We start from the raw sequence: 24,520 nt of genomic DNA on the forward strand, positions 1-24,520 counted from the left end.
CCGACAGTCGCCGCCCCCGCCCCTCTTTTGGGGTTTTTGTGTACTCTTACTGCTATGCTACCAAACTGAGTTGGGAATGCTGGTGCAGGGAGGTATTGACTGAGGGGACAGCCCCTAGGGGTGTGTCTATGCTAAAAGCTTTTGTATTAACAATTCTTGTTGCCTAGCTACTCCTACGGAGCAAAGGTCAATACCCATTGGTGAGGACTTGGAAGGGGGCGGCGACTGTTGGAGGACTCAGAGAAAGAAATTTTACGGTAAGATTTTACAAAAATTCCGTTTTTTTTTTTTTTTTGTAAAAAATACCAAATATGTTATACTTGCCTGCTCTGTGCAGTGGTTTCGCACAGAGCAGACCAGATCCTCCTCTTCTCGGGTCCCTCTTCTGTTCTCCTGGCCACTCCCTCCTGTTGAGTGCCCCCAGAGCAAAGGGCTTGCTATTGAGGCACCCATGCCAAGTCACAGCTCCGTGTGTCCATTCAGATACAGAGCCGCGGCCCAGCCCCGCCCCTCTCTCTCCTCATTGGCTTGCTAAATTTGATTGACAGCAGCAGGAGCCAGTGGCGCTGTGCTGCCGTTTCAGCCAATGATGGAGAGTCTTGGGCAGCCGAGACATTCCGGCAACATTAGTGTATTGAGATGGACTCTGGTAAGTATTAGGGGGGCTAAGGGGGGCTAAGGGGGGCTGCTGTGCACAGAAGATTTTTTTTATCTTAATTCATAGAATGCATTAAGCTAAAATACCGTTTGACTTTTAAGGAGACACAAGAAAGATCATACACCAGGGATCCATTTGTTATAGTTGCTTGCAGCATTAAAGGATAAACCTGCTCTGTGCCACATTCTAAACCTAATCTATCTAACCCTGTAAAGCAAAAATCGTTGTACTTACCTTTGCTGCACCCGATCCAGTCTCCAGCAACAAAAATCTCTGTGCAGGAGAGGACCGACAACTGCTGTGAAATTAATGGGATATCTCAGTGTGGGACCAGACCGGATCGGCTGCAGAATAGGTACAGTGATTTTTGCTTTACAGGGTTAGATAGATTAGGTTTAGAATTTGGCACAGCGCAGGTTTAGCGTTAGGTTTTGCCTGGACTTAGGCTGGCCATACATGATACAATTTTCTTTCAGTTTTCTGTCAGATTTTCTTGAAATTTAACTTCAAGTATGTAGTACGAAGGCCTGCCCAACTGGATACAAGTGAATGTGTTGTTTAGCTTTGACCTCACATTATGTTTGTGGTAGATCTGACAGAAAATTGTACAACAAAAGTTGAACATGTATGGCCAGCCTTATGCTTTAAAACAGAGTTCCAGCCTGTGGAAAAAAAATCAAAAGTCAGCAGCTACAAATACTGTAGCTCCTGACCTTTAAAGGAGAAATCCACCCTAACACTAAAATCTCTATATCTACAGGCATTAACAATCTATCACTAACCTATCTAACCCTTTAAAGAAGAAATCAGTATACATACCTTTTTTGAAGCCGATCCAGTTTGGTCTCCAGCGGCGCAAGCTCTGCAGAGGACACAGCCAACAACGGCTGTGAAATTAATGGGTAGTTACGTCACCCATAGACTTACTATGGGGCTTCTGTTGTCAGCTGTGTCCTGTGCACCCGCCTCCACAGCGAGGCCGAAGCTGACAGCTCAGTGTGGGATCGGGTCGGATCGCCTTAAAAAAAGGTATGTATACTGATTTCTTCTTTACAGGGTTAGATAGGTTTGTGTTAGATCGTGGATGGCTGTAGATGCAGAGATTTTAGTATTCTTTAATATGAGGACACTCACTTGTCTAAGGATCCCGTGATGTTGGCACCTCAAGCTGATTTGTCCATCGGCTTCAGGTGCAGGCGCCAGCATTGCAAGTAAGGGAAAGCGGCAGTGAAGCCTTCAAGGCTTCACAGACGTTTTCCTACTGCGTATGGGCGAATTGTGCTGCGCTTTCTGAATGGTCCTGCCGGCAGTGGAGGGTGCGAACAAGCGAAGCTTCCCCTTTTGGGTGGAGCTAATTTTTAATTTAATCTCCTTGTTACAAGCAGTATAAGATGTGGAACATCCTAATGCTAGACTTCAATACCGGGCAATTTCTGGCACTCCGCTCCTACATGTAAAAATCATAATTTTTTTAGCTAGAAAATTACTCGGAACCCCCAGACATTATATATTTTTTTTAGCAGAGACCCTAGGGAATAAAATGGTGGTCACTGCAAGTTTTTATGACACACGTGTTTTTTTGGGGGAAAAAAATGTTTTGTGATTTAAAAAAAAAATTAAACACTAAAGTTAGCCTAATTTTTTTGTATAATGTGAAAGATGATGTTCTGCCGAGTAAATAGATACCTAACATGTCACACTTGAAAATTGCGCACACTCGTTGAATGACGCCAAACTTGGGTACTTAAAAATTTCTATAGGTGACATTTTAACATTTTTTACAGGTTACCAGTTTAGAGTTACAGTGGAGGTCTTGGGCTAGAATTGTTGCTCTCGCTCTAACGTTCGCAGAGACACCTCACATGTATTGATTGAACGTTGTTTACATATGTGGCTGCGACGTACGCATGCGTTCGCTTCTGCGTGCGAGCTAAATGGATGGGGGCACTTTTAAATTTTTTATTTTTTTTTTTATTTTTTACACTTTCTCTTTAATTTCCCTTATAACAGGATTAGTGAATGACAGGTCCTCTTTATAGGGAGAACTGGGGTCAATAAGACCTCAGATCTCGCCTACAGGCTAGAAAGCCTGAAAAAAAAAAAAAAAAAAAACGATCTCAGCTGAATGCTGAGATCTCGGCAGTATTGAAACTGCCAGGCTGGGCGTGATGTCACGTCGTGCCCGGGCCTCCGAGAGTCATAGAGACTGCCGGGACCATCTGGTCCTCGCAGTGTCTATGGTACACTTCCGCCCAGCGGGCGATACCTTCTCCAGCTCGCTGATCATAGGAGTCGAGCCGGTAGAAGCACAGGAAGGTGGTGGGGGGGGGGGATATCCCCACGGGAGGGGGGGGGATATATCCCCTCTCGTCGCCTGTTAGAATAATCAAGTGGCTGTTCAGCCGCTATGATTGTTCTTATGGTGTAAGGAATCGCCTGAGGATAAAAAATATCTGAATGATGCCTGCAGGCATCATTCAGATATCCCCCCTAAACCCCATGGCGTCATATGACGTCCAACCAGGGGAAGTGGTTAATCTTATCTTGTAAATGCTGTTCTGAAATTCTGAAATGCATCACAGTCAGCAGGCAACTGTCTAAGCTCCCTTAAAGTATATGAGTATCATAAAGTGTATAGTCTATAGAGTGTGTGTGTAGATATACAGTCAGGTCCATACATATAGGGACATCGACACAATTCCTTTTTTTAATCTTTATTTTTCACAATTTGCAAGATACAAACACAACAAGACAAGATGCAATGCAAAACATAGTAATAAACAAGATAGTACAGCTTGCATGGATACATAACAATCAGTAAAAAGCAGACAATAGCTGGAAGACATCGGCATAGAAGACATGTTCAACATAATGTAGAGTGCGTCAATTGGCCAAACGGAGGCGAACCTCAACCAACCCCTGTCCCATTGGCAAGGGCCGGCTCCGGAGGGGCCCCTCATGACCAAGGCCTCCAGTAACCGTAATCATCATGCATAGTCGCCACAGGTCCTGCATGTTGAAACAGCTACAACAGCGAACATAGTACTTGGACATAGAAACCAAACAAACAAAAAGTAAACAAACCCAGGCCTCAGAGGGGCCGAAAAAAAGAGTAGTAGAAAGTAGGGCTAATATCGATAAATCGATTTTTTTAGTGTAAAACGATTATTTTTTTTCAAACTCGAGTTTTTTGCTACTATAGTTTTTTCTATAGCGCGATATGAGCCAGCCCCCGCCCCGCGTTACCATAGACAGTACACACACACTAGCCGCCCCTTCAACTGCTCACTTGAGCTCTGAGTCTCTTTACCGTGTTCACTGATAGATAACTTCTCTTCCCTCACCTCACCGAGCGCACCATGTGACTGCGCTGCACTGCCATTGGCCCAACGTCTTTGCATATTCATGAGCGGCGCTTGCCTGCGCACCACGTGACAGCCCGCCGCGCCATTGGCTGGCGAACGCTCTGCGCATTTGCATATGCATGAGGCTGGGTTTGGCATTTTGTAGAGGTTGGCCGTCGGGGCTTCTGGGAGTTGTAGTCTGCCGGAGACCTCTGTAGACGGGTCTATGTTTACAATGGCTCGGATGACTTTATGCCAACCGGTGGGGGGTATGGTAATGAGAGCAAGCGCTGGAGAGGTGTAGATTGGAGGAGGCTGGCCCATTGTGGCCTGAGCTCACTGTGAAGCAGGCGGGCACATGGTGCATGTGGGGTCAGGAGCCCATTGCTGCCCCTAAGGCATGCCGGGTTATCCCTGCTCCATGTGACCTGACACTCCAGGCTGCTGGATTCTATCATCAGTCCTGCTTCATGTATGGCACTGCACCACAAATATTATTACCCACTTCACATCCACAAGATTTACCCCCCCCTCCTCCCCTTCATGATCAGGCCATTTTTTTTTTTAAATACAGCTCTGCATTACTTTAACTTGCAATTGCGCAGTCGTGCGCCATTATTTTTTGCGCTGTAAACAAGAAAGAAGACCAACAATTTTGAAAAAAATATATATTTTTTTTTACTTTCTGCTAATAAAACGTTCGGAAGATCGTTATTTTCTTTCTATTTTATTCTATTGTTTTTTTTTTTAATCTATTTAATTTGAATTTATTCTATTCTACGCATTTTAACTCTTGAGGACAATCATAGCAATAAAGTTGCACTTTTGACACTATATCTGATGTCTGCAGTCATTTTTTAAGTGCATTGAAAAAAAAATCGAATCGAAACTCGAATTTTTCTTTAACCACTTAAGCCCCGGAAGATTTTACCCCCTTCCTGACCAGGGTTTTTTTTTGCGATTTTTTTTTTTTTTTTTTACTGCGTGAACTTTAACGGACAATTGCGCAGTCGTGCGACGCTGTACCTAAACGAATTTCACGTCCGTTTTTTCCCACAAACAGAGCTTTCTTTTGGTGGTATTTGATCACCTGTGCGATTTTTTGATCATGCGCTATAAACAAAAAAAGAGCGTAATTTTTGCAAAAATAACAATATTTTCACTTTTTTTTATATGAAATTCCCCCCAAAAAAAAATGTAAAAATCAAAATTTTTTTTCATTTTCGGCCAAATTGTTTTATGCTACATATGTTTGGTAAAAAAAATCGCAAAAAGCGTATTTTGATTGGTTTGCGCAAAAGTTATCGCGTTTACTAACAAAGGGAAAGATTTTTGTCATTTTTTGTGTTCTTTTTTTAACGAGTAATGGCGGCGATCTGCGATTTTTTTTTTTTTTTTTTTTTGCGGTATTGCGGCGGACAGATCGGACCCTTGACTGACATTTTTGACACTTTTGGGGGTACCAGTGACATTACTGCAGTAATCAGTGCTATATATATGCACTGTTACTGCAAAAATGACACTGGCAGGAAGGGGTTAACTGTATTGGACAGGGAGGGGTTAAGTGTGTCCTAGGGGCGTGATTCTAACTGTAGTGGGACAGGTCTCCTAGTGTAAAAACAAAGAACGGTTCTACATAGTCTGATCTTCATTTTTACACAGGGGAGAATGACAGGCGGCTTGTTTACATAAGCCGCTCTGTCTTTCTCCCGCTGTACCGGCGATCGTAGTGTGACACGCCCGCACTCCTCTGTGAACGAGGCGGGTGCGCGCTCGCCCGCTATTGGCTCTAGTAGCAGTGACAGGCGAGTGACGTAGATCTACGTCACTCTGCCTGGCCGGGGCTGACTGCCGCAGTAAATATACTGTGAGCAGTCGGCAACCGGTTAAAAATCAAAGATTTTTTTTTTAGGCAAAATCGCCCAGCCCTAGTAGAAAGAGAGAAAGAGAATGATGCAGCCTAGAGGAAACACGGCCATAGAGGAAGCAGTGCTGTAAGGGGGAATCCCTGGGTCCCATGCAAAGACAGACACTCCCCCAGGGTCCCGCCCCAATATACTAGTCATTAGGAATCTCTTCCGAGTAAAACATCCACCCCGTCCAAATATCTGAGAAACGAGACTGCTTCCCTTGAAGGGTCCGGACTCTCCTTTCAGCCTCCATAACCCAGTTCACTTCCTCCTTCCATTCCGCTGGGACATCGACACAATTCTAATCTTTTTGGCTCTATACACCACCACAATGGATTTGAAATGAAACAAACAAGATGTGCTTTAATTTGAGGGTATTTACATCCAAATCAGGTGAACGGTGTAGGAATTACAACAGTTTGTATATGTGCCTCCCACTTTTTAAGGGACCAAAAGTAATGGGACAGATTAACAATCATAAATCAAACTTTCACTTTTTAATACTTGGTTGCAAATCCTTTGCAGTCAATTACAGCCTGAAGTCTGGAATGCATAGACATCACCAGACGCTGGGTTTCATCCCTGGTGATGCTCTGCCAGGCGTCTACTGTAACTGTCTTCAGTTCCTGCTTGTTCTTGGATCATTTTCCCTTCAGTTTTGTCTTCAGCAAGTGAAATGCATGCTCAATCAGATTCAGGTCAGGTGATTGACTTGGCCATTGCATAACATTCCACTTCTTTCCCTTAAAAAACTCTTTGGTTGCTTTCGCAGTATGCTTTGGGTCATTGTCCATCTGCACTGTGAGGCGCCGTCCAATGAGTTCTGAAGCATTTGGCTGAATATGAGCAGATAATTTTGCCCGAAACACTTCAGAATTCATCCTGCTGCTTTTGTCCGCAGTTACATCATTAATAAATAGAAGAGAACCAGTTCCATTGGCAGCCATACATGCCCATGCCATGACACTACCATCATCATGCTTCACTGATGAGGTGGTATGCTTTGGATCATGAGCAGTTCCTTTCCTTCTCCATACTCTTCTCTTCCCATCACTCTGGTACAAGTTGATCTTGGTCTCATCTGTCCATAGGATGTTGTTCCATAACTGTGAAGACTTTTTTAGATGTTGTTTGGCAAACTCTAATCTGGCCTTCCTGTTTTTGTGGCTCACCAATGGTTTACATCTTGATTGTTGACTTTGACACTCATACACCTACCTCCTGGAGAGTGTTCTTGATCTGGCCAACTGTTGTGAAGGGTGTTTTCTTCACCAGGGAAAGAATTCTTCGGTCATCCACCACAGTTGTTTTCCGTGGTCTTCCGGGTCTTTTGGTGTTGCTGAGCTCTCCGGTGCCTTCTTTCTTTTTAAGGATGTTCCGAACAGTTGATTTGGCCACATCTAATGTTTTTGCTATCTCTCTGATGGGTTTGTTTTGTTTTTTCAGCCTAATGATGGCTTCCTTCACTGACAGTGACAGCTCTTTGGATCTCATATTGAGAGTTGACAGCAACAGATTCCAAATGCAAATAGCACACTTGAAATTTAGCTCTGGACCTTTTATCTGCTCCTTGTAAATGGGATAATGAGGGAATAACACACACCTGGCCATGGAACAGCTGAGCAGCCAATTGTCCCATTACTTTTGGTCCCTTAAAAAGTGGGAGGCACATATACAAACTATTGTAATGCCTACACCTTTCACCTGATTTGGATGTAAATACCCTCAGATTAAAGCTGAAAGTCTGCAGTTAAAGCACACCTTGTTTGTTTCATTTTAAATCCATTGTGGTGGTGTATAGAGCCAAAAAGATAGAATTGTGTCGATGTCCCAATATTTATGGACCTGACTGTGTGTATGTATATATGTATATCTCCCATTTTAAATTATTTTGAGATGTATAGTACTAGGCAGTTGTGAAGAAATGCTTTAAAGTAAGAACTTTTTCAAAAATATATATTTAAATTGTTTATTTTTATCAATTTACAAAATTAAAGTGAGTGAACAGGAAAAATCCAAATCAAATCAATACTTGGTGTGACTATCCTTTGGCTTCCAACTAGCATCAATTCTTCCAAGTACATTTGCACACGTTTTTTGAAGGAACATGGATGGTAGGTTGTTCCAAACATAAATGGAGAACTAACCACAGATCTTCTGTGGATGTAGACTGCCTCAGATCCTTCTGCCTTCTTCATGTAATCCCAGACTGAGACTCCTTGTTCTTCTTTACACTGAAGATATTTCTTAATGACATTGGCTGTATATTTGGAGTTGTTGTCCTGCTGTAGAATATGTTTGGGGCCAGTCACACGGCTCCCTTGTTGATTTACTGGTACATTCAACACACGCTGTGAATGATAACTATCACTAATGTTTGTACTCTCAACCAAACTGTCAAACCATCAAATGGATGGTGTCATAACTGATCACATGTGCAGCACCATGGCAAGTGCATATTAAACAGTGGGCTAAGATGGCATCTTCCTTGGCTGTAAATAATAGGAGGATGTCATTCCCCTAGGACAGTTGGGGAGGATTGTAGCCCAACAGGCCAGATAGAGAAAAATCTCATTGAGACAAGGACTAATCTGCCACGTTTTATTCTGTCAGTAGTAGGAAGAATTACAGGACACTGCCTTTATCAAATGCTTGTACCAAGTTATTTTATATTTCTGACATTTTGGAGACCTAAACATGTAGAAAGGACTAAAATATTGTGTAGTTGCCAATAGGGGGAGCTACATATTTGTCATTTGAAAGCGAAACAGCCTTTAGCACACTTTTAACTTTTTCTCCTACCCACATATTTTCTCTGATTCTTATCTAAGTATCATAATTTGTCTTGAGCATAGGACATGAAAATTCTAAACATTTTTGTCCTGTCATGGATAACTTTCTTAATGCCGCATATAGATCTTTATTTAGGCTACAGTCCTAGAGACAGGTAAAAAGGAATGTGCCATAGCTAGTTATCTGTTTTATTTAACTAGGCATTCTTTGCTTTAATATATAGTAAACGTTGGTAATGTTATTATACTGAGTTTACAGCACGTATAAAGTTATCTCAAATGTCCTGGCTTTTCATAGAACAGAAATTCAAAACTAGTTGGTCTGAGGTAGGACATTCCCAAAAGACCTGATTGTTCAAAAACTGCAAAACCTTGGGCAGCTATTTCTTCAGCGCTACTACTACTACTACTACTACTACTTCAGCAGCGATGTGCAAAGAGAATCCATTTCATCATGGGTTATATTTCCATTTATACCTATAGGGCATTGTTGTACCAGTGGAGAGGGAAAATGCAAGTGACACCTTTTTAGAGATGAGTAGAAACGCATGATTTCCCCTAGCCTCTGCAGCAAGGAATAAATATAAATGAGTACCTCTATTGTGATGTAAACGAAATTTCCATAGCCCTAGGCTATCAAGGTATGCCATCTCCAGCTTCCTTTGGCGAGGAACATATATAGTTCTGCCCAGTGTTGGGGGTAACTAGTTACAAAGTAACTGATTACAGTAACTACATTACTTTTTTTGGTAACTAAGTAACTAGTTACAATACTAATATTGGTAACTACACTACTTTACTAGGCTATAGGAAGTAACTACACTACTTTACTAGGCTATAGGAACTCGCTTTTCTGCGTTACCCAAGCCGTGCGATACAATTGTTATTTTGAAGAATAGAGAGGGATGAAGTTTATGACTTTTTGTTGCACTTTATGTTTTATTCAGTTTTTTCAGGTTTTGTTCTCATGTTTCCCAAAGCCTGTGTTTATACAATAAACTCTATGCAGAAAGAGTGTCATGTATCTTCTTCTACACCAGGGGTGGGGAACCTATGTCCCGGGGGCCGTATGCGGCCCTCGAAGTCATTTGGTCCGGCCCCCCATGCAGCTGAGTCTGTATCTCTCAGCTGATCTGTCAGAATGGAGCCAATGCTTCCTGTATAGTTCCGGCTCCGTTGTGACAGTCTGAGTGAGTCACAGGCGGAGGGATATCAAATGCACTCCGCCTGTGACCAATACAGGAAACATCGCCTCTTCCTCCAGCGTAGCACTGCTGCTAGCCGGCATTTCCCGCCAGCAGCACACACAACAGTACCAGCCAGATCCAGCAGTACTCACAGCAGTACCAGCCAGAGCCAGCAGTACCAGCCAGAGCCAGCAGTACCAACCAGAGCCAGCAGTACCAGCCAGAACCATCAGTACCAGCCAGATTTAGCAGTACCCACAGCAGAACCAGCAGTACCAGCCAGAGCTAGTAGTACTCACAGCAGTACCAGCCAGAGTCAGCAGTACCCACAGCAATACCAGCCAGCAGTACCAGCCTGAGCCAGCAGTACCAGCCAGCAGTACCCACAGCACAGTACCAGCCAGCAGTACCAGCCTGAGCCAGCAGTACCCAAGGCAGTACCAGCCAGCAGTACCTACAGCACAGTACCAGCCTGAATCAGCAATACCTACAGCAGTACCAGCCTGAGCCAGCAGTAAGCACAGCAGTACCAGCCAGCAGTGCCTACAGCACAGTACAAGCCAGCAGTACCAGCCTGAACAAGCAGTACCCACCAGCAGTACCAGCCAGCTGTACCCACCAGCAGTACCAGCCAGCTGTACCCACCAGCAGAACCAGCCAGCTGTACCCACCAGCAGTACCAGCCAGCTGTACCCACCAGCAGTACCAGCCAGCTGTACCCACCAGCATTACCTGCCAGCAGTTCTTTTCAAAACTTACCACCACAAAGTCGACTGCGCTCCAGACTGACCGACCCAAACCTGGAAAACCAGTTCCGAGTAGTAACATTATCAATACCAGCTAACATCACACACCTCACCAAAGAGAAGCAGTTGCAGCCATCACATTAGGGGTGAGTTAATTAAATGTTTGACCAAATATAACAGGCACATTTTTAAGTTGATAATTTTGTACGGCCCCCGAATGATTTTATAAATACCCAAATGGCCCTTGGCAGAAAAAAGGTTCCCCGCCCCTGTTCTACACGGTCAATTAAGAAAGAGGAAAGTAAAGTAATAAGTAGTGAAGTTACTTTTCAATTGCAGTAACTAGTAAAGTAATCTCATTACAATTTACAGAAGTAACTAGTAACTAGTTACATTTTTTGAGTAACTACCCCAACACTGGTTCTGCCATTGCTGACCACCTTCCCAGAATGAAAACACTTAGCCTGTCGAGCTTGCTCTTTTGCTTTTATATCATGCATTAGGTGAAATCATAGAAAGGTCAGAACTGCTAATCTGCATACTTTTTTCAGGTCCATGATTAACATAATCACGGGAATAGAGCTGCACAATTCGGGATAAAATGGGAATCACAATTTTTATTTGCTTAAATTAAAGATCATGATTCTCTCACAATTCTCACTATAACATCTTTCACCTTATACAAAATTCTTTTAATTCATTAAAGTGTATTTTTTCCCAAAAAATGTCCTTTCCTTGTGCCATTCCAAACAAAATTTTGATCAGTGGGATCACCGATCTGTCTACTTTTACAGAATACTTTATTAATCCCAAAGGTTGGGTCTAGGTTTAATGCTGCAGTTGGATAGGTGTGAAAGAAGCACAATTTTTCTTTCTTTCTAATTTTTTGAGGGACACAGGATTCAGAAACATTTGGGGTATAGTGATGCCTACAAGAGGATTTTCTATAGGTGATGCTTTAAAAGCCTTTATAGGTCATTGCGTTTAGCATTAACTGTGAATATTGACCCTAGAGTTACATCAACAGCTGTATGTGTCAATATGTAATATGTAGCTCATGGACATTTCCATACATAGGCGCCCCGGCGGGTGTGTTTATGTTCATAGGCGCAGGATAGACTTAAATTTTGTTTTGATGGAGTTTTTTGACACTTTTTTTTCACTAACACTATTGGGTTCATTTACTAAAACTGGAGAGTGCATAATCTGGTGCAGCTGTGCATGGAAGCCAATCTGCTTGCTCAATTTAGGATTTGACAAAAAAAACCTGGAAACTGATTGGTTTCTATGCATAGCTGCTCCAGATTTTGCACTGTCCAATTTTAGTAAATCAACCCCTTTTTATTTAGTCCCCCCTGTGATATATACACTTTTTGTGACAGTTTCTCTTTATTGAGCAGCCGGGAGTGTGGAAATTCCCCCCCCCCCCCCTTTTGTTGCCACTACCGTATGACATACACTGATGGTAGTAAAGAGGTTAAAACAAATTTTCCCTAGACTCTCCTGTTCAGAGTGACAACAATGTTAAGTGATTTTACTGTCACCCTGTTAACCACTTCTGGGCTGGAAGAATTTACCACCTTAATGACAAGGCCATTTTTTGTAATTTGGCATTGCGTGACTTTAACTACTTAAGCCCCGGAAGATTTTACCCCCTTCCTGACCAGACCCCTTTTTTCAACTCGGCACTTCGTGACTTTAAATGTCAATTGCACGGTCATGCAATGCTGTACCCAAATGAAATATACGTCCTTTTTTTCCCACAAACAGTGCTTTCTTTTGGTGGTATTTGATCACCTCTGCGCTTTTTATTTTTTGCGATATTAATAAAAAAATAGTGAAAATTTGGCGAAAAAATTACATTTTCAACTTTGTCTTTTAAAAAATACCCAGTATACTCAATTTATGTCATTTTTTTTTTTTTGGCCAAAATATATTTAGCTACATGTCTTTGACAAAAAAAAAATCCAATGAGCGTGTTTTTATTGGTTTGCGCAAAAGTTATAGCGTCTACAAACTATGGTGTAAATACTGAAATTTACGCAGCTTTAATTTCTGACTGCCTATCTTATTTCATGAAGTGCTAAAATAGCAGAGCAGTACAAAACCCCCCAAACGACCACTTTTTGGAAAGTAGACATCCTAAGGAATGTTCTGAGAGGCATGTTGAGCTCATTGAATATTTCATTTTTTTGTCACAGGTGTTTAAAAAATGACTAAAAAAAAAAATGTTTTTTTTTTTTTTTTTTTTTTTTTACACAAAGTTGTCATTGAAATGATATATTGCTCACACATGCCATGGGTATATGTGTAATTGCACCCCAAAATATATTCTGCTGCTTCTCCTGAGTACAGGGATACCACATATGTGAGACTTTTTGGGAGCCTAGCAATGTACGGGAGCCCGAAAACAAATCACCACCATCAGAATTTCAAAGGCGTACATTTTTCATTGCATGTTCTCACTACCTATAACGGTTTAGGAGGCCCTGAAATGTCAAGATACCACAAAACCCCCCCAAATGACCCCATTTTGGAAAGTAGACACCCTAAGCTGTTTGTTGAGAGGCATGGTGAGTCCATGGAATATTTCATATTTTGCCACAAGTTTTGGGAAAATTACAATTTTTTTTTTTTTTTTTACACAACGTTGTCACTAAAAGATACATTTCTCACACATGACATGGGTATATGTGGAATGACACCCCAAAATACATTCTGCCGCTTCTCCTGAGTATGGTGATGCCCCATGTGTGAGACTTTTTGGGAGCCTAGCTGTGTACAGGACCGCGAAAAACAATCAACACTCTCAGGTTTTCTAATGGCGTAAATTGTGCATGTCACCTCTGCACTAACTGTCACAGTTTCGGAGGCCCTAAAATTCCAAGATAGCACAAAACCCCCCCAAATGACCCCATTTTGGAAAGTAGACACCCCAAGCTATTTGCTGAGAGGCATGATGAGTCCATGGAATATTTTATATTTTGCCACAAGTTCCGGGAAATATATATATATATTACACAATATACACACATATATATATATATATATATATATACACAAAGTTATCAGTAAATTATATATTGCTCACACATGCCATGGGTATATGTGAAATTACACCCCAAAATACATTCTGCTGCTTCTCCTGAGTACAGGGATACCCCATGTGTGAGACTTTTTTGCAGTCTAGCTGAGTACAGGACCCCGAAAACCAATCCCCTCTTTCAGGCTTTCCAAGGGCGTAAATTGTTGATTTCACTCCAGACTACCTATCACAGTTTCGGAGGCCATGAAATGCTAAGACAGCACAACCCCCCCCCCCCCCCCCCAAATAACCCCTTTTCGGAAAGTAGACACCCTAAGCTATTTGCAGAGAGGCATGTTGAGTGTTTTGCAGATCTCACTTTTTGTCACAAAGTTTTGGAAATTGAAAAAAAGAGGAAAAAAAATGCATTTTCCTGTTTTTTCTTCATTTTCCAAAAAAATGAGAGCTGCAAAATACTCACCATGCCTCTCAGCAAATAGATTGGAGTGTCTACTTTGCAAAATGGGGTCATTTGGGGGGGGGGGGGGGGTTTGTGCCATCTTGGCATTTCATGGACTTCAAAAGTGTGATAGGTAGTAAGGAGTGAGATCAACAATTTATGCCCTTAGAAAGCCAGAAGGTGCGGATTGGTTTTCCGGGTCCTGTACGCGGCTAGACTGCCAAAAAGTCTCACACATGGGGTATCCCTGTACTCATGAGAAGCAGCAGAATGTATTTTGGGGTGTCATTTGACATATACCCATGTCATGTGTGAGCATTATATCATTTACTGACAACTTTGTGTAAAAAAACAAAAAAAAAATAAAAATTTTCCCGAAACTTATGGCAAAATATAAACTATTCCATGGACTCACCATGCTTCTCAGCCAATAGCTTGGAGTGTCTACTTTGCAAAATGGCATCATTTGGGGGGGTTTTGTGCTATCTTGAAATTTCAGGGCCTCTGAAACTGTGACAGGTAGTCAGGGGTAAAATCAGCAATTTACGCCATTAGAAAACCTGAAGATGGGGATTGGCTTTCGGGGTCGCGTACACAGCTAGGCTGACAAAAAGTCTCACACATGTGGTATCCCTGTACTCAGGAGAAGCAGCAGAATGTATTTTGGGGTGTCATTTCACATATACCCATGGCATGTGTGAGCAATATATCATTTAGTAACAACTTTTTGTAAAAAAACAACAACAAAAAAAAGAAATAATAATTTTCCCGACACTTGTGGCAAAATATAAAATATTCCATGGACTCACCATGCCTCTCGGCAAATAGCTTTGGGTGTCTACTTTTCAAAAAGGGGTCATTTGGGGGGTGTTTGAACTGCCCCGGCATTTTATGGTCAATCTTATCCACACATCACCCACTCTTCTAAGCACTTGAAAACCAAGCCTTTTCTGTGACTTTTTGTTTACATGAAAAAATATATTTTTTTTTACTAGAAAATTACTTTGAACCCCCAAACATTATATTTATATATATATATATATAATATTATTATATTTCTTTAAAGCAGAGGCCCTATAGAATAAAATGGTGGATATTGCAAATTTTTTTGTCACAAGGTATTTGCGCACAGATTTTCCAAACGCAATTTTTGCGAAAAAAATACATTTTGTTTTTAATTTATTGCACAAATACACTATATAATTCCAATTTGTTTGGTAAAATTTAAAAGATGATCTTATGCTAAGTACATAGATACCAAACACGACATGCTTTAAAAATTGCGCACGCCTGTGCAGCGGCAACAACGTACGTACATTTTTAAAAACCTTTAAAAGTCTTTACAGGTTACCACTTTAGACTTACAGAGGAGGTCTACTGCAAGAATTACTGCACTCGACCTGGCGTTCGCGGCGATACCTCACATGTATGCTGCAATTGCGGTTTACATATAACACTAGACCCAAAGCTTGCGTGCGCCAATGCGCGCAAGCACGGGGGGACAGGGGGGGGCATGATTTTTTTTATTTTTTTTATTTTGCTTTTTTATGTTATTTTGACACCTTTCCTTTCATTTTGTTTTTTTTAATCATTTTTATTGTTATCACAGTGAATTTAAATATCCCCTATGATAGCAATCTGTAGTGACAGGTACTCTTTTTTTTAAAAAAATTGGGGTCTTTTAGACTCTAGATCTCTCCTCTGACCTTAACGCATCTGACCACACCAAAATTGGTGTGATAAAATACTTTCCCAATTTCCCAATGGCCCTTTTTATTTCTGGCGAAACAGAAGTCATGAAATGCTCGTAGCTTCCGGTATCTTAGGCCATAGAGATGATTGGAGCCATTCTCATCTCCAATTAGCTCTATGGTTAGATAATTGAACCACCGGCTGCACTCTCGGGTTAACCGGTGGGACAGGAGAGCCCGAGAAAAACCGCGGAAGGCGGCGGTGGGGGGGGGGGGGGTTGGAGTCGTCCCCTCCCACTGCATGTAAAAGCAGTTTAGCGGCCAATTATCTGCTAGGATTGCTTTTACATGTAAGCCGACCGCTGGCTGTAAAAAACGACACCAAGATGATGCCTAAATCTGTAGGCATCATCCTGGTATAACCACTCAAAGTCCAGCAACGTACCAGTACATTGCTGGTCCTTGTTTGGCATATAGTGTAGGTTTTTTTTTTTTTCATGCAGCCTGTGGGCTGAACGAAAAAAAAGAGAACCTATCAGAAATCAGCACAGGAATAATGTGTAGTATTACCCACCATTAACCGCTCAAACATCCACCCACTTAATTTAATGATGGGTATACACGACACTATCCATGTATACCAAAATAGGATTTTAACTGCAGTGCTGAAATCAGAAAATCATCACAGCTGCTGCCAGCAAAGGTATCCATATATGCTGAGCGCAAACGCTGTTTGTGTTAGAATATATAAAATCAATGCCGTGGCAGCCGACGAGTACCTGCAAGAGAAACAGGTCACAAAAGAATGAAAAACAAACAAAGTACAGTAGGAAGAGTACAAGAACATATAAAATGACTGACACAACAACAGTTTTTGGATCCTTTTATTTTTCTTTCTAACTATTGTTCCTCGATTTGGGACTGCGATTTTCCAGCTTGGGTCTCTCAAAATGTCGATGGACATCCAACATCTTTCGAGACCCTGTGTTTGTGTGCCCTACACTGTGTCTTGCTGTACCCTACACTAATACTCCACTAGTGTATGGTAGCGCTAGAAACATTCCCCGATGCAGAGACCAGGTTGGTCAGTACATTTGGGACAATAAAAGCGGGTGTCACGCCTAAATCCGTGCCTGCTACAGACACGACATCTTCTTTGGGGGTGTCTTTGGGTGGGGGTACTCGGGAGGACATAAGGAAAATGTCTCTCATGCAGCCGGCTCACTGCATCTGGAAGGGGAAGTTGGGCAGGCATGCCTCCTGGGTAGGTAGGCAAGGATGATCGCTTCCTGGAATTCCCGGAAGGATCCAGTTCGTCCTGACGCCCTGTATAGGACAAAGGCGTTCAGCATAGCCAATTGGAAAAGGTAAACAGACACTTTTTGTACAAGCGTCTGCCTTTACGGGCAACTAAATACGGCGCCAAAAGCTGGTCGTTAAGGTCCACCCCTCCCATATTAAGGTTATATTCGCGGACACAGAGGGGTTTCTCCATAACGCCAGTTTCCGTAGGGATTTGGATCGTCGTGTCTGCGTGAAGGGAGGACAGAACATAAACATCCCGTGTATCCCTCCACTTCAACGCAAGCAATTTGTCCGTTTTCAAGCAGGCTCTCGCCCCCTGACTAAGACGGGAATTTACAAGCCGTTGGGGGAAGCCCCAGCGATTAGGTCGCACGGTGCCACATGCGCCAATTTGTAATTCGAGCAGGTGACTAAATAGTGGCACGCTTGTGTAAAAGTTGTCCACGTACAAATGGTACCCCTTTCCGGATAAGGGTGACACCAAGTCCCAAACAATCTTGCCGCTGCTCCCTATGTAGTCTGGGCAGTTCGGGGGCTCCACACAGCTATCTTTCCCTCATAGACCCGGAAACTAACTGTATAACCCGTGGCCCTGTCACACAATTTATACAGCTTGACCCCGTACTTGGCACGGTTGCTGGGGAGGTACTGTTTCATAGCAAGGTGGCCCGTAAATTTAATCAGGGACTCGTCAACGCAGACAACTTGTTCGGGGGTAAACAAGGCTGCAAACCGCTGATTGAAGTGGTCTATCAGGGGCCAAATTTTGTGGAGCCGATCATATTCAGGGTCTCCCCGAAGGCGACAGATTTCATTGTCGCTGAAATGCATAAATCGCAGAATTTGCTCATATCTCGCCCTGGACATGGAGGCAGAGTACATGCGCATATGGTGAACTGGGCTAGTGGACCAATATAGCCGCACTTCACTCTGTTTAGTTATGCCCGTGTTGAGGGAAAGGCCCAGAAAAATTTTAAAATCGGAAACCGTTATAAGTTTCCAGCCGAATGGTCTGGCAAGGGGCGAATTTGGGTTGGTGGCGATGAATTGTTGTGCGTATAAATTTGATTGATCCACAATAGATCTGTAAATATCTTCAGTGAAGAACAGCTCAAAGTTCAGGGCCGTAAAACCAGCTGTCTCCACGTGGATTCCAGGTTGGGCAGTGAATGGGGGGAAGTACTGGCGCTATAGAATCAGTGCGTTGCCAATTGGGATATGCCAGCGCATCAGGGAGGGCACTATGGGCTCTACGGCCTGTCTTCGAATACGCGGTGGCTGCGGGCCACTACTCGTGCTAGCCACCGCACCAGCTTCAACTGCACTTAGGGGACTCGCCACGTCACCAGGTGATACTGCAGTGCTGGTTGTAGTAGGTCCAGGGTGTACTAGGCCGCTGGCGCTTGCCAGGTCGCCAGAAAGATGAGCGGCACTAGTAACCACACTCTGCTCCATACGAGCACCCTGCGATTCCTGCATCTCAACAACTCCAGAATGGGGTCGGGTACGCCTGGGTCTAACAGGGACCCATCTGTCGTTGGAGCTATCTGTCAGGGAGCCGCTGCTGTCATCAGGTTCATATACTGACACTAATTCTGTCAGTGCAGCTTCCCCATCGCTATCATCTGACACGGCCAGTATATTATAAGCCTCTTCACCACTGTACAAACGTTTAGACATTTTGGTAACTAAATTTACCTGTACAGTGGTGTTGACTCACAGGGAATAAAAGCACCTGGTTGTCAAGGACTATTTCAAGTGCTATCAAAAAAACTGCTAATGCTAGCAGGGATCAGGCCTGACTCTGCTAACACAGCGGTTTTGTGTGTTGTGTTTTTTTTTAGTGACAGTAATCTATTGATTACTACACTTGCCTGGGTGAAAGGGTTAAACGCAGGTGCTGGCAGGAATCAGTGCTGATTATGCAAACACCGCGTTTTGGGAACCCTAAACTATGGGCGCGCTAGTATAGTTCTAATCAGATATTGATCTGTTCAAACGCTATACTAGTAATGGAAGTGTATGTGTGTGTGTGTGTGGTAATCGAGGGGTTATTTCTAACTATGCGCCGGGGATGGCGGGGACCCTAAACCTCCTTTTGGGATAGAAACTAACTCAACCTCAAGTCACAATCACACTAATACAAAATACAGTAAAAACACTATATTACATGTGTATTAGTGTGCAATGTGACAGGGGGGGAAGGGGTTAACTGGATGTGATCAGGGGGTTAAATCTTTATTGGGAGGGGGTGGCGAGTATCTGGAGGATAAAAGGAAAGGCGGCAAGCGCTAAACCTGGTCACAAGTCACACTTATACGGGTATATAGAAAATACTATATACTGTATACAGTGTGTGTTGTGACAGGGGGTGTAGGGGTGATTAGGGGGGGATCAGGGGGTTAAATCTTTATTGGGGGGGTGGCGGTGACCCTAAACCTCCTTGGGACAGAAACTAAGTCGCTAGCGCTAATTCAGATCACAATCGCACTAATACAAAATACAAAAACACTGTATATTACATTTGTATTAGTGTTGAATGTGACGGGGTAGGGGTTAACTGGGGGGATCAGGGGGTTAAATCTTTATTGGGGGGGGGGGTGGCGGCTATTTTAAGTGGAAAAGGGGGGGTCGCAAGCGCTACACCTGTTCACAAATCACACTTATACAGGTATATAGGAAAATGCTATATGCTGTATACAGTGTGTGTTGTGACAGGGGGTGTAGGGGTTAAATGTGCCTATCTAAGTGTATGTGAGTGTGCTTGACGCAGTACTTACAGTTAGATGTGCTCTCCTCTCGAGATGAATCCAAAAAGGATCATGGGCGAATAGGGCACATCTTTTCTGAGCCTGTGTTTATATTTCATAGGCTCAGAATGGATTCTGATTGGGCAGAACCGATCTACAGGTCCAGGCCAAAAATCATTGGCCTGGACCTGATGACTGATCGGTTCTGAACTGAATCAGAACATTGCAGTTATGGCGGGGGCCCCCCTAGCCCCACGTGCGACCGATGTACCCATACAGCGATTCAGGCAGCCAAGCCACCCTGCCGCAGTATATCTGCAGTGGGCGGTCAGCAACTGGTTAAGTAGAAATATAACCGATCTAGGGGCAGGATCAACAGCTAATACAATTGCAGAATGTCGCTAGCATTATGTAGGTTATTTTAAAAAAATGTTGCCCATGCTTAAACTTTTAGTTCCCATTCACATAAGGCCACTTGAAATCGTGGCATAACACACAACGTGCACTTGGGTGTCTTAGTCTTATGGCACCCTAGGCGCAGTGTGAATCGTGAATCTGCCGCAACTGTGACAGAATTGGGTGGCAAAATGCACAGTTAAGAATTGTGTTAAGCTTGTTGCCCAAAAAATGAGCAGCAGCTTCTTTTGGGCGACAAACGCGCACAGGGCAGCCTATTGAAATGAATACGCTTCCCTATATGTGGCATGCCTTTCCGCGTGTAAATTGCGCTTTAAAAAATGCGAGCAAAAACACTAGATCCCACTACCAGGGTCTGAACAGGGCCTTATTGTATTTGGTTGACCAAAAGTATCACATACATTTTCATTCCTGCTATACAGCATGACTATATTACTCTATGCCTCATAAAGACTCCTAACAATAACTGCCATATAGGAGGTTAGTTGAGCCATCTCCTAAGATTCATTAAAAACTGAAATAGCAGGTGTTTATGTGCATATAATATATATATATATATATATACATTTTCCTGTTCTGCTGATCTCAGTATGTACATGTCTTATTACACAGTAAATGTTGGCACTTGCCTTGTCAGGGCAGCCTTGACAAAGCCCAATGGAAGAGAGATTTGGGTGGTTTCTTGAATGCCCCTCATGCTAGTGACTTGGTATTGTGGCCATTTTAAATAAATTTCAAATACAACTGATCAAAAAACTGTTAAAGCCTCATACATACGATCAGATTATCGGACTAATTTTCTTTAGTTTTTTGTTGCATGTTAGTCTCATATGGAACGTGAAGAGGCTACTTTCATACGAAAATTCTCGTACGACAGAATTCAACTTCAGAAGTGATGTCATGTGTTGAATTGTTTTGTATGTATTCTTTTGTTTCCGAGCATGCCTAGTCTTGCTCTTATGATTTTTTTTCCAGAAGAAAACTGTACTAATTAAACGAAAATCGGGCGTTGTGTTCACGTATGATAAAAAAATGTATAGCCTGCACATCCAGTTTTTGTTGTACGAAAATCCATAATCGGCTGTCGAAAGCACTATATTAAGGATCCGAAAATCGGAAGATCGTTCGTCGGAAGAAATTTTACTTCTGATTTTCTTATGTGTATGGGCCTTATGACATCTTTATAATGTGACAGGTGTGTGTGTTCACATAGGTTTCCAGTGAGTATACTGGCTAGAGCATTCAAACGTGTGCACTGTAGGAGGAAGCCTTCTACCTCGGTGATTGGCTTCTGAGGCACCAAGCACTACATTGCGGTAGGCAGGGTGGCCTTATCTAGAAGAAATCCGATAACTGTGGGAGTTCGGTGGCAGGGGTGAAAGGTAAAGTTTGGTGATAGCTTTGCAACGCTATGATTAGTTTGGGTTTTTTTTTCCCTTACAAATTTAGCTAAAGTTTTAGGGCCAGAATAGGGAAAGGTTGAACATTTTCAAAGCTTCATTTTCAGTTGGTCTTGGCATCAAAAGCCTTGAAAAATGTACCATCAGATATGACATTGCAACGCTATCCAGTCATTGATCCTGTTCACAATGCTTTAGGCTTGTCTTGATTATAGAATCAAATTTCCAACTGCTCTTACAAAAAAAAAAAAATACATTTGAATGTACCTCTTTACTTCTGATAAGAGCACATTCTGTGTAGAATATCTAAATGTTCTAATTCTAAGAATAAGATTCTGTGTAGAAAATCTGAAGATCTACTTCCTCCAATGTTATTTTCTATTTAAAAGTGTCTTTTATTTTGTTTTTTTTTAGATACTCATCGAGTGCCTGTGAGGATGGATAAACCAGACATTGAAGATCCATATGCAATGCACAGTTCACAGCATAGATAATGAGTACTACGGGACAAGCATTGTTAGTGGATATTTCATGTAACTTATTTAACACCAATAAAATTATTTTTTTTTATGTTTTTTTTATGCTTTTTTTCCGGGAATAACTGGATCATACTTCAAATATAAGTTCACCTTTGTTAAAAAAAAAAAAAAAGAAAAAAAAATGCGCATCTTTTTGCAGGGTTCTTGCAGACAGTCTGTGTAAGCTGTCTGCTCGCAAAGGTAGGCAGTTATGTTTTGATAAGAAAGGCTCTCTCTCTCTCTCTCTCCCCCACCCCCCTCAGAATACACTGATCAGTGTTGCAGCCATTTGCTGAAAGTGCTGTTTGAATTCTGGTTTTCTAGCATGGTCCTAAAACCGGATTCCGTTCAACAGTCAGTAGTACACAAGGACCACAACATTCCTGCTGAACCGGATGATGTTGGGTCTTTGTTTACCCTGCTTTAGATGTGCATGTTTGCTTTTGGGACTGGCTAGTGGTGGGGTAAGGGGGTGTCCATTCCTTCCACTCAGCTCTCTGCTGTGCAGTGTGTGATGTCAGATCCCTACCGCCTGTCTCCTGAAACCCGAGAAATACTATCTAAACTGTACTTTCGAAGTCTAGAGAGGAGAGAGCCGCAGATAAAAAGGTACAATTTATGGAGGAGGATTGACTTAATCACTGTGTAACACTTGAGGTTATTCACTTTATCCAGCCTATGTAAGGGTTTTTTATCATTTCAACCCTTTCTGTATTTATTTTAAGGGACTTCTGCATATGATTTAACATATAAAAAGGGAACAAGAGAAACATTGGTCGGGGGGACTTTGAATGAGGCTCATCGCACAAATAATCAATGAGTAAAAATAATAAAATATAAATTTATTGCATAATACTGATATGAATAACAAGATAAGACATAATCAGGTGGGTAAAAAACAGTACATTGAGGTGTATTATCGATAGTCAACATGATTATCATAAAACAATATGTGTACACGTATGAGTAAATAACATTGCAAAAATTAAATGGGGTAACGGAGAAACATTCCAAACATGTCTAGGCATCCTGTAACTCTAGGCATTTAGTTTATTAGTCTCCACTTCTTTAGGAGTAGATGGAGAAAATGAAGTCTGGAAAAATGAGAGGAAAAAGACCAAAATAATATAGTATATGTAACTAGAAAACGTACAATTTCCAGAGAAATTGTGTAAAGTGTCCTTGCCGCCACCGATAGTCTCCAGCTGGAGTGGGCGGAGTAACTATGTGCGTGTGGGATTGGTATCACAAGACCCTGGCCCACATTTTGTTGTATAGTATGTCTATGAAACATTTAAAACTGAAGGCACAGTCACAGGTTAGAAAACAGCCTTGAAATTTGAGATGGTTTGGGTGCAGTTTTAACCACCTAACAACCGCCCGCCGCAGTTTTACTGCGGCAGGCAGCCGCTCCTGGGCAAAGCGACATAGTACTATGTCGCTCGCTCAGGAGACTCTAGTTAGCGAGCATGCGCCGGCGGCACGCTCCCGCCCCCGCTCGTCACCCGGGGATCCATCGCGTGTGACCGGCAGCTCCGATGGCCGCCGGCCACTAGCAATCTCCCGCAGCTGAGGGAGAAAGACAGACTGCTGATGTAAACACAGCCGTCTGTCATTCTCCCTGAAGTGATCAGAGGCTATGTGATCCTGCTATATAGGATCGTGTGTCTCTGTGATTACTTCACAAGGCACGCCCCCTGACAGTTAGAATCACGCGGAGATAATAGAACAAACTGAGAGAGAGCCTCTCAGGTGTACGTTCAGAACCTGGTGCAGGTCAGATCCGTCATCCAAGAGTAGAAGAAATCCAAGTTTGAGACCGCACTCAAGGTGATATGATGAAATCCATAAGTTATTTTATTCCTCATAAATGAAGCAAACAGACAGTGTACAAACAGACGTGTCGGGTTGACGCGTTTCACGATGCTATAGATCGCTTACTCATAACCACACCACAGTAAGCGATCTATAGCATCGTGAAACGCGTCAACCCCACAAGTCTGTTTGTACACTGTCTGTTTGCTTCATTTATGAGGAATAAAAGAACTTATTGATTTCATCATATCACCTTGAGTGTGGTCTCAAACTTGGATTTCTTCAGTTAGAATCACGCCCCTAGGGACACATTTAACCCCTTGATCACCAGTACAGTTAACCCCTTCTCTGCCAGTGTCATTTTTACCGTAACAGTGCATATTTTTAGCACTGATTACTGTAGTAATGTCACTGGTACCCCCAAAAATGTCAGGAGTCCAAACCAATCAAAGTACGCTTACTGCAATTTTTTTTACCAAACATATGTAGCAGAAAACAAATT

General features: G+C 42.5%; 1 protein-coding gene across 1 annotated transcript in view; it reads left to right on the forward strand.

Moving 5' to 3' along the window:
- The window catches only part of CEP20 (centrosomal protein 20), a 52,883-nt gene extending 30,631 nt beyond the window's left edge, over positions 1-22,252 (forward strand). Inside the window, exon 5 of the mRNA XM_082260036.1 lies at positions 22,100-22,252. Within this exon, the coding sequence (XP_082116162.1) occupies positions 22,100-22,179 (80 nt within the window). The 3' untranslated portion in view covers positions 22,180-22,252. The remainder of the gene's footprint in view (positions 1-22,099) is intronic.
- The last annotated feature ends 2,268 nt before the right edge of the window (positions 22,253-24,520 follow it).

This window comes from Pelophylax lessonae (genome assembly GCF_965119305.1).
Source record: "Pelophylax lessonae genome assembly, chromosome: 6".
Lineage (NCBI taxonomy): Eukaryota > Metazoa > Chordata > Amphibia > Anura > Ranidae > Pelophylax > Pelophylax lessonae.